Source organism: Eucalyptus grandis, chromosome 5 (assembly GCF_016545825.1).
Source record: "Eucalyptus grandis isolate ANBG69807.140 chromosome 5, ASM1654582v1, whole genome shotgun sequence".
Lineage (NCBI taxonomy): Eukaryota > Viridiplantae > Streptophyta > Magnoliopsida > Myrtales > Myrtaceae > Eucalyptus > Eucalyptus grandis.
Window position 1 is genome coordinate 21423216 of NC_052616.1, and position 11606 is coordinate 21434821.

General features: G+C 41.2%; 1 protein-coding gene across 1 annotated transcript; it reads left to right on the forward strand.

The window, feature by feature from the left end:
• The first annotated feature begins 7437 nt into the window (after positions 1 to 7437).
• Positions 7438 to 10427, forward strand: LOC120293192. The gene is made up of 2 exons (XM_039312149.1): positions 7438 to 7917; positions 10001 to 10427. The coding sequence occupies exons 1-2, from the start codon at positions 7541 to 7543 to the stop codon at positions 10035 to 10037; spliced, it is 414 nt and encodes a 137-aa protein (XP_039168083.1). The 5' UTR covers positions 7438 to 7540; the 3' UTR covers positions 10038 to 10427.
• Positions 10428 to 11606: the final 1179 nt, after the last annotated feature.

Here is an 11606-nt window from a genome sequence, read left to right on the forward strand (position 1 = left end):
AAGATAACAGGCCCAGAGTTGGTTCAGCAATCAGTAGATGCCGTGACAGTGATCAGAGACAGATTAAAGATAGCGCAGAGCAGGTAGAAAAGTTATACAGATAAGCGTCGAAGGTCTTTGGAATTCCAAGTTGGTGATCACGTTTTTCTGAAAGTGTCACCAATGAGGGGAACTTCGCACTTTGGTAAGAAAGGCAAGTTTAGTCCGAGGTACGTAGGTCCGTTTAAGATTCTCGAAAGAATCGGGAACCTAGCGTATCGTCTTGCGTTGCCGCCAAGATTGGCGCAAGTGCATGATGTCTTTCACGTGTCGATGTTAAGGAAGTACGAGCCACCCGACCCACGTGCTCAATTTCGAGGAATGGACGTGGATGACCGTGTGTCATATGTTGAAAGCCCGGTCCAGATTGTCGATCGTAAAGAGCAAGTTCTGCGTTCAAAGACCATTCCGTTGGTCAAAGTGGTCTGGCAACACCACGGCATTGAAGGAGCGATTTGGGAGACTAAAGAACCGATGAGACAGTTGTACCCCCGCCTTTTTGAACAAAGTGTAATGGTTTAAATTTTGAGGACGAAATTTTTATAAGAGGGGAAGAGTTGTGACATCCTAAAATTCGACCCGTTTCGATAAAATGAAATGTGCATATCGTCGCGTGCCTATGGTCCTTTTTTTCTGAGTGATCACTTACGAGTTAACTAACCTATTGGGTGAAGCCGTTAAGAGATGTATCCGCGGTAAAATCCCTAAAAGCTACCTAATTTGTTGGATTGGACTAAAATCGCGTCCGGTTGATTTTAATCATGAAATTTCATTCGGTTTTGAGAATCGAATATTCGAGCGTGTCACAATTCATTTTTAGGACCTCGTCTCATCGTTCGTCAATTTTTTGACGAGTCAAATTTTAAGAAAGAAATTATCGGAAGAAAAATCGAAGGCTAAAAAGAAAATAAAAAGGGAAAGAGAAAAGAAAATAAAATAAGACAAGTAATATGATTTACTTTTTCTTTTTCTCTCTCTCTCTCTTCTCTTTTCTTTTTTCTCTCTCTTCTCCCCCTCTCCCTTTCCCCCTCGTACGGATTCCCTCCCCACCGCCTGCCCTCTCTTTCTCTTCCCTTTTGACCGGTCAATACCTATCCTCTTTTCTCTCTCTCTCTTTCTTCCTCTTCTTTCTTCCTCCACATGCTCGAGCAAGCAAACCAAAACCAGAAGCTCGGACCAGAAGCTGCAACTCACCGTCGCTGCTCCGTCGCCGCTCGTCCCGCCGCCACACCGCACGCCCACGCCCGCTCGTCCGCCGCTCGCCGCATGCTCCACCATCCCTCGTTTCCTCGTGCTCAGGCCTCCCCCGTGAGTCTCCCGCCCCTGTTCCGCCTCGTCCAGCCACCGTGAGTGGCCGAGCAAGCCGCCGGAGACGCCGTGCAGCCTTGCCGGACCGCCGCTTGCCTTCCCGACCCTTCTCCGCCCCTAACCATCTCTGTTTTCCCTTGTTTCGCAGCCAAACCAGCAAGCCCACAAGTGGGTTTCCAGCCGGTTCGTGGGCTGTTTTGGGCCGTTTCCGGGCCCCGGATCCGTTTGTCGCTTTGGGAAGAATCGTTCCTCGCGTCGCCCCCGTCGGATTGATCCGATTTGCGCGCGATTTGGTGAGTAATCCCACTAATCCAGGATTAGTTGGCTAATTATGCTTAAGGTTGGTTTAGATTTAATTAATTATGTTTAGGTTGTTAGATTAGAATAAATTAGCAATTATTAGCCAATTGTGATGCGATTTAAATAAATTGATTGCGCAATTAGCAAGTAGACGTGGTCTACTAATTATTGGAAGTGCCTCGGATTTTTTCCCGACCCTTAGTGGTCTCCAATTATGCTTTTCGGGCCTAAGTGGATTTTTTAGTATTTAAATATTAATTTTCGGAATTAAATTATATAATTATTTATTTTCCGAAAATTCAACTGAGATGGTCTAGAACCGGAAAATTATGCTGATGACCGTGGTGAAGTTCGTTTATTTAATCGGGCTTTATTTTAAGCTAAATTGAATTTTTAATGTTAATTATTTAATTTTCGAAATTAATAAATTAATTAATTATTTTTCGGAAATTAAGATTTTGATGGCCGACGACCGAAATCTCGTGCTGATTGTCGTGGCGCAGTTCGTTTATTTATTTGAGCTCTACGTTGCATGGAATTAAATAAATTGTGATGTTTTAGGGATCTACCCTAAATTGATTTGGAATTGATTGAGATTGAATGATTGATTGGTAAATGGCCGAGTATGTTTGTTTAGCATTTATAATGCTTTGATGAGTTGTAAAGTGGATGGAATCATGAGAGTGGATTGGAAGTACTCTGGGATTGAACCGATCAGACATGGTGTATAGACCTACGTGGTTCGGTGATTGAGACATCACTGGCGAAAACGGCGCCTTAAAGAATGCACATATCGGTCTAGTACACACATTATTGTGGACCTACGTGGTTCGGTGATTGGGATATCACTAGCGAAAACGGCGCCTTAAAGAACGCACGTATCGGTCTAGTACTCATTGTTATAGGCATGTATGGTTCGGTGATTAAGGTTATCACTGGCGAAAACGGCGCCTTAAAGAACGCATACACTTGTCTATTGAGTACATTGTTATAGGCATGTATGGTTTGGTGATTAAGGTTATCACTGGCGGAAACGGCGCCTTAAAGAACGCATACACTTGTCTATTAAGTACATGGTTATAGGCATGCGTGGTTCGGTGACTAAGGATGTCACTGGCGAAAACGGCGCCTTAAAGAACACACGCAATTGTCTAGTGGATAAATCACCTTGGCGAACTTGACGCCCAAGAGTATTGACCTAGAATGGTCCATCTAACATGTAATCGACTAGGTCGATTGATTATTGCTTTGATTTGATGTTGTGAATTGATTGACTGAATGGAAATGACCGTGAGTGGTCTTCTTGGCATATAATCGACTAGATCGATTTGATCGATGCTTCGATCGGTGATATGATTGCTTGGGTGCCTGTTATGGATTGTACTAACTTGCAGGTGGGATCTGAGGCCAAGATAAGTCCTCTGTCCTGTGCGTGTTTAGGCAGCTGATAGTATAATGGTTTACTAATTGGGCTTAGTGGGGTAGAACTCGCTGAGACGTAGTCTCATCCCAGTTTGGGGAAACCATTTCAGGACCCCGATAAGGAGCTGAGGAGGAGGAGTCTGGGAAGGAGATCTTGGAGGTGAAACTTAAGGAGTCGGACTTTTTGAAAGAAGAAGATATTACCGAGAGGGGCCTTGAGTACGGCCCGGATGGACTGAGATTCTATCTTCTTTTGAGATCTCTATTTTGATGTGAATAGGGATAGAGTAAAAATTTGTGAAGTGCTCTGGTTTGTGTTTTGTATAAAAGTTTGGTTATAAATTTCGTTATGAAAAATATGGCCCTGCTTTTCTATCCCATCATTTTATTGTCTGGAGATTTTAACTGCTTCCGCATGTGCTTAATAAATGAAAGGGTCGGCGATACATTGTCCTGGGATATCGCATTATAAAATCGCCCAAGATTGAAGGATGTACGCATGCCCGATGATCGGGCGTGACAGCGGCCCTCGCCGCAATCCAGCGAGGGCTCGCTGCCCTCGCCGTCGGTCGGCCGGGGCCGCGACCCCGGCCGACCTCCCCCTCCGTCGCCAGCCCTTCCCGGCGACGGCGGGGAGGCTTGGCGGCGAGGGAGCCGCCCGTTCGACCTCCCCCTTTTTTTTAAATTTTTTTCTTAATTTCTAAATTTTTTTAATTTTTCTTAATTTTTAAAAATTTTTAAAATTTTCTTAATTTTTAAAATTTTTTTAAATTTTCTTATTTTTAAATTTTTTTGAATATTTTAAATTTGATTTAATTAATTTTTATATTATTATTTACACGTAGACACAAAACGGCATCGTTTTTGCAAAACGACGCCGTTTGGACCAAGCTCGCCGGAAAGTTGCCACGTAAGCCATTTGGCCGGATCTTCGCTGGAGTGGCACTTAAATGTCCCATTTAACTTCAAAACTAGCACTCAAATATACCATTTTAAAGTTATGGCACTTAAGTGTCCCTCGGTGCCAAGTTATGGCACTTGGGCTGTACTTCTACCTAAAAAAGGAGAGCGAGCCTTCGTGAAAGAGAGAGGGAACGAGAGTATGAAAGCGAGCGTGGAATGTACTACTGATATGACTGATTAATTTTATATTAAGTATTGACCAGTGGTTTGTAAATTGATGTGTGCTTGAAATCATTCAATGAACAAGACATGGATGTGTGGTTGGAGCACGACATTGATTAATGAAATAAATTATTGATTTGTGATTTGAAATTGATTAATATGTTGGAATCATAATTGATTAAATTGGTATGATTGTATTTTACTGTTCACATTAAAGAGTATTTCACTATTTACTTTGAGCGATTATACTATTCATTTTGACAGAATAAGAAATAACTCATGTTGGAAATTGTACCTATATTATGTATTAGATATGAGATTATTAAGTTTCTAATATATAGTGGGAATTCAAATCGTTTATAAGAGATATATACTATCACTCAATAATGATTGCTCATTCCATTCATCTCATATGAACAAGTCAAATGAGAGTGTTCTTAGCGGGGAACTTTTGATGATTAGATTTGGGCATGAGTTGACACAATTGAATATGTTAGAAATGGTGATTGTTAAGGTTTAAAAAGTTGAATTTGCAAAGGTATAAATATCATGATTGGTGGATTTTAAAACTCTGATTTTGTAATTAATTCATTGTTTATCAGATATATAAATGGATATATATTTTGATAACAGAATTTTGTAACTAAATTCACTGCTTATTGTTTGTTTCAATCCCCAGACTTTTCCAAGTCCGATTTTGGTTCATCTTAATCACGGGTTCACCGGCAGGGGACCCCTTATCCCTGTTTTGCTTTCGGATTAGGTTTCTGTCATTTTCTCTCATTGACCAGCGAGTCGTTGCCTACTTGGCATTAGCCTTTGAATGGTCACCATTCCTCCATTCCCTGCTCTCCAAGCGGGCCTTTTCCTCTTCACTTCTGGGATTCTTCCCTCCGCGCGCTCATTCGTTGCTTTCCAGGCATTGCCGCGTTGTCCTTTTTGGCCACTACGTTTAGTATTGCATCGGAAAGCAAGGGGAAAAAAAGGGAATATGAGAACGTAATAGCCCGTCAACTACTCAAACGTATGAAATAATTTGGAGGTTTCACGGAAGAATAGTGTCGGAATGCAAAGTTTAAAAAATCAAAGATCAAAAGTGAAAGAGCAAGTTCAAAGAAGGCTTTTGGCAGTGTCGTGGCTGGCAGACGCGGCGGCTCGTCACTGCGGTGCCACATATCGGGTAGTCAAGTAGTGGCTTGGGTTGTCACGGCATGGCGAGGCAATACGTTGGCTCAGGCAGTGCAGGGCAGGACTTTGCGGCGGTGCAAGAGGCGGCTCGTGGCAGGGCTCACGGCAAGACTCTGGCAAGGCTCGATTCGTTTGGAAATGCAGCAGCATCATCGCAGTTTGGCTTGTCGGGACAGTGAGGCAACACAACAGCAGGGACGTCTCGGCTAGGGGTAGCGCCAACAGGTGCGATCGTCAGGGTCGGGAGAAAAGTAGCGTTGTCGGGACTCAAACAACAAAAGTGGCAAGGACGGCATGGCGCGACGAGGGTCTCGGCACGGCAGGACAACGCTGGTCCACGACATGGGCTATGCTTGATACAGCCGTTGGGCTGGCAGCGTAAGGAGGCCCCAGCGGAGGGGAATCTCGTGCGACGGAGCTTTGTGCGACATGGTCTCAGCCCAGGGCTGGCTGAGTGCTCTCTCTCTCTTTCTATTCCTCACGTGCATCTATTTAGTGTTCTATGTGTTCTGAAAATAGAATTGCCGTCCTCTAATTTGTGAGGCATAATATTCTATCTATGATGCAAAACCCAGGTTTAACCTTGATTTGTAGGCTGAATTTAAGCCTTATTAAAGTAATGGGCTATATTAACATAAGACCTATTATTAATTAAATCATACGGGTTGAAATTAGATTAAATCAAACTCAATTTTGGCTCGTTCTCCATGTGAATTTCAACCACTTCTCCCCTACTGCTGCTGAATTTTGCCCCTGGGTTCAATTTATTGAATTTTAAGCTCAAAACCATCCACCACCAGTCCAATACTAATGCAATTAATGAAAACTATATAGTAAATACTCCTAAAACTATATGCTATGCAATTTAATTCTAATATTTTTGTTTAGAAGTAAAAATTAACCCATAATTTTCTATACAATGAATAAATAACTGGATCACTAAAATTTATGTATCAATACCTTTCTCAATTGTTAGTGCTCATCACAAAGCAATATCTTTTCGTGAGAAAAGAAGTTATTTCTTGAGCAAGGTCCACGTGCCAACCTATTGTGAACTCATTTTATTTTAATTTATAGGGACATCGATCGACTTGTCCGCCCAGTATCCTGGTTGTTGACACTAGCGATCTATCTTTTCCTTGGTTTGAAATCTCGTGGAGCCATTGACAGGTCTTGTTTATAAGTTTATATGTTTTACGAAAAATTCCAAATGGATATACTATTGATAAATTTATCCTCCATTAAATTTTATCATCAAATTATTGAGTTGAATAATACCTGACAGTTGACGGGTGTATTAGTTTGGAGTTTTACCCTTCATTTATGACAATAACAATATCCTATTAAGTCCGTCCATTCACGTAAACTAGTATACTAATAAACAAAGTAACTCGATTTATATATGGACGGGTCCATTTGAATCGAATAACTTACTAGAACAACCAATGACATTCTTGCATCATCTTCGTCTACTAGTACTGCTGACAGTCAGTTTTTTATTTTTTTATCTGTCCCAAGAAAATTCAAATATAATCAATTCGTCAAAAATAAAAAAATGAAAAGAATTATATGTGTATTTACACGTCTATATAAGGCATAATTTGAAAGATATCTTCCTACGGTAGAAGAAAAGTCAATATGCAATATCAAAAGTAAAAAGTAAGTTCAAAAAGAGCCGCTCGTGATTACTTTTGAATTCGACCTTTTATCAGATTGGACCGATAAAGTCACAACGAACCTTCCGCGTTGTCACGTGTCACTACCTCACGGCAAAATTAGTGTGACAGGATGGGCTCAAATCACCTCTTTCGGTTCACCGACCGCATGCGGGACCATTTCTCTTAAAAGGCCAAAATTTTCGGGACAACCATGATGAATTTCAACAGATCCCAAAAGTTAGCAAAACGGAGAGACCGGTAGGTAAACGGTCTTGGTCATGATAAACTACAATAAATATATTGTTAGAAATGATAAACGACATTGAAAAGTGTGATGTGTAATGTGTATTCTTATCTAATGTTTAGAGACCTCCTGTGCGCCTCTGTGAGAGAAAGTGCGAGAGGGAGCGGTGGATTGGTGGACGGCGGCTACGGCGGAAGGGCGAGAGCGAGTGAGAGATTGGTGGACGGCGGCTACGGCGGAAGTGCGAGAGCGAGAGATGAATTTCGTTAAGGCGGCTTTGGCGGGGATGCTACTGGCATTATTGATTATGTATCTCACATTCGGTCCGATTGGGTCCATTTTGCTTCTGATTCTGATTGGAATTATTGGAGTTCGTTATCGAGATCCTGATGACGAGCTTCCGCAAGCTGGAGTTGACGTTGAAGAGCCCATTGCAGAGTTGTCTGTTCCTCGTGTACGTCATCGTCAGCGTTCAGGGTCCATGCCGTGGCCTAAGCCTTGTGCTAAGCCTTGGCCGAGTCCTCCGACTTCTGCGACTCTTGAGGGTGATGAGACTCCTCGGCTGATGCTGGATGGACTGCTGAATATTTTGCTCGACCTCCTGTGCCTGCAAGAAAGGAGAGAAGAAAGCCGGTTAGTTTTCTCTGCATCTTTGGGATTTGTATTGTTACTTCAAACTTCTTTTACATTATGGTGGAATCGGTCCTCTGCTTGCAGTTCGACTCAACAAATGCTAAAAATCATCTAGAATGTTACGTATTCTCGTTGACATGAACAATTGAACCACTGAATTTTGAAAATCAGGAGATCCTATCCAAACTCCAAGCACTATTAATATTGTCCGCTGGGCCTGTAGAGTACGTGTTTCTCCTAAAATTTAAAATATCATTTTACTTTCGGAAGTATTACCAAAAAAGGCACGAGTGAATTCATGTATCTGCATTCGAGTGATACGAATGTTTTGAATATTTGGATTTACAAAAAGTAAAGATGCACGAGCTGTAAGATTCAGGTTCAGCCTACTTGTTAGGTAAGTTCTATGCACGACCTGTAAGATTCAGGTTCATATGTGGCAATTCCGCCAAGATCTCTGTGTTAGTTGGGGGAAGAATCCGCCCGAATTGGATTTTTTGAGGAACATATCGAGCGAGAATTGGATTTGGTTAAACCCCCCTCTTTAAGAAAGAATAATAGGAACGAAAAAGATCATTTCCTTTACGAGTACGTTCACCTACTCCTCCAAATATGGATACCCCATGAGCTTTAGCAATGTTGTTGATCAATTCCATAATGAATACTGTTTTATCCACTCCAGCCCCGCCAAATAGTCCTATTTTTCCTCCACCCTGATATAGGGCTAAAAGATCTAATACTTTAATTCTTGTTGAATAGGAGATGTTGTACGATTATCTACAGGTCCTAAATCATCAACAGGTTCTCCAAGGATGTTGAAAATTCAGCTAGGAGTTGCTCCGTCGATTGGAACACTTAGAGAAGCTCATGTGTCAATCACTTCCATTCCTCTCATCAGACCATCTGTAGCACTCATAGCTATAGCTCTGACTCGATTATTTCCTCATACTTGTCGTACCTCACAAGTCACATTAATTTCTTGACCAATAGTATCTCGATCTTGAGCTACCAGAGCATTATAAATATTAAGCATCTTGCCTGTGGGAAAGGCTACATCTAGTATTGAACCAATGATTTGAGTGATACATCCTAAGCTTTTTTTTTCTTTTTTCTTTTTTTCAAATGTGGAAACTCCAAGACCCGAAGTAGTAGGATTGAGTCTCATAATAATAAAGGTGAAATATATTGAATTTTTTTGCAAAAATTGTTGAATCCAAAAAAAAAAAGTTCGATAGTAAGTTGATTGGTTAATTCAACAAGAAATGGTAATTAGCACTCGATTTAATTGGTACCATCCTACCGAATTCAATTCTATTTTGTCTACTTATTCAATTTCATCGAGTGAATTCTCAAGTTCAACCAACCTATTTTCAAAATATCAAGATCAAGTGGATGAATAAAAATCTTGAGCTTGAGAAAGTCCTTAATTTGATTTGTCTATCATTATAACAACAAATTCCATATTATCTATGGAATTCGAACTTGAACTCTATTTACAATTCATTATTTTGATCTCATTTGGCCTTATTTTTTTTTTTTTTAGCAGAGCCTTATATGCCTAGTCTATTCTTTTTTTTTTTTTATACGTATACCCTTTCATTTTTCATGGATATAAATTCCTTATATTTTCATATCTAGTATTTATATATACAACATATATCGCTGTCAAGAGTAAATTTCTTATTATTTCAATATGATATTTTGATTTTTTTTTTTAAAAAAGAAGAGAGTAAGGGACTCTAAATTTCAAAAACAAGAATTGGGTTGCGCCATACATATGAAAGAGTATATGATGTATTTGGCAAATCAAATACCATGGTATAGTAAAGAACCATTATGATTAGTTGATAATATTTGTTGATGATTTTGTGAAAGATTTCTATGAAAGCTTTCATTAACTCCAATATTTTGTCAAATAGACCTTGTTGTTGTGAGAATGTTTAATTCATGAGTTGTAGGAAGGGACATACGTCACCACAAATAGAGACTAAAGCAAGCGTTGGATTTAAAGCTAGTGTTAAAGATTATAAACTGACTTATTATACTTCTGACTATGAAACTAAAGATACTGATATCTTGGCAGCATTCTGAGTAACTCCTCAACCTGGAGTTCCTCCTGAGGAAGCAGGGTTGCAATAGTCGTTGAATCTTCTACCGGTACATGACAACTGTGTGGACCAATGGGCTTAGCAACCTTCATTGTTATAAAGAAAGATGCTACCACATTGAGTCTATTGCTGGAGAAGAAGATCAATATATATGTTAAGTAGCTTACCCTTTAGACCTTTTTGAAGAAGGTTGTAACTAATATGTTTACTTCCATTATAGGTAATGTATTTGGGTTCAAAGCCCTGCGCGCTCTACATCTAGAGGATCTATGAATCCCTCATTCCTATATGAAAACTTTCCAAGGCCCACCTCATGGCATCCAAGTTGAGAGAGATAAATTGAAAAAGTACGGGCATCCCCTATTGGGATGTACTATTAAACCTAAATTGGGGTTATCTGCTAAAAACTACGGCAGAGTAGTTTATGAATGCCTCCATGGTGGACTTGATTTTATGAAAGATGATGAGAACGTGAACTCACAACCATTTATGCATTGGAGAGACCATTTCTTATTTTGTACCGAAGCAATTTTTTAATCACAAGCTGAATAGGTGAAATCAAAGGGCATTACTTGAATGCTACTGTAGGTACATGCGAAGAAATGATCAAAAGGGTTGTATTTGCCAGAGAATTAGAAGTTCCTATCGTAATGCATGAATACTTAACAGGGGGATTCACTACAAATACTAGCTTGGCTCATTATTGCCAAGATAATGGTTTACTTCTTCACATCCATTGTGCAATGCATGTAGTTATTGATAGACATAAAAATCATGGTATACACTTTAGGGTACTAGCTAAAGCCTTACGTATGTTTGGTGTAACATCCCCTTTCTTTTGTCTTCTTCTTCTCTCTCTCCTCTTTCTCCTCTCCCTCACGTTTCCTCCCCCTTCTGCCATCCATCCCCCTTCCCCCCCTCTCTCTCTTTCTTTTCTCCCCTTTCCCCCTCATGCCACCTCCTGCAGCCCCCTTCTTTTGTCTTTTCTTCTCTCTCTCTCTCTCTCTTCCTTTCCTTCCCCCTCTCGGCCGAACCTCCCCTTCTTCTTCTTCTTCTTCTTCTTCTTCTTCTTCTTCTTCTTCTTCTTCTTCTTCCTTTCCCTTGCTACCACTTCACCCACCACCACACTGCCGCCCACGCCCCCAACTCATCACCACACCACCTCCATCCACCGCTTGGAGCCATGCCATTCACCGTCCTCACTGCCGAACCACCATCTCCACCACCAAGCTCTCAAATTGCCGCCACTCGTCGCCGTAAGTCGCCGCCGCCGTCCCTAAGCCACAGTCATCGCCTCTTGCCATCGTTCGCTTGGCCATTTGTGCCACCGTTGCTTCGAGCCAGCACCGCCACCGCCCAAATTGAGCCTCCCCCTCCCCTTTGGCCATGAGCTTCAAGAGCCACCGCAGTCGCCATCGAGCCTCCATTTGAGTCGCGAGCATCACGTTCTTGATGCCATTGCGCCACCGTGGCTGCAAGCTCGCCGTTGCTGGAAAACCGGGAGGTCACCTCTTAATCGTGGATTGGGGTGTTAATTATATGTAGGGGTAGATTAGTTTGATATTAATGGCAATTATTAAT

Bases quoted from the DNA above. Each gene is read 5' to 3' on its own strand.
- LOC120293192 (XM_039312149.1), top strand. From the start codon at position 7,541: ATGAATTTCGTTAAGGCGGCTTTGGCGGGGATGCTACTGGCATTATTG. The intron at 7,918-10,000 runs GTTAGTTTTCTC...ATATCTTGGCAG, and splicing joins GAAAGGAGAGAAGAAAGCCG to CATTCTGAGTAACTCCTCAA.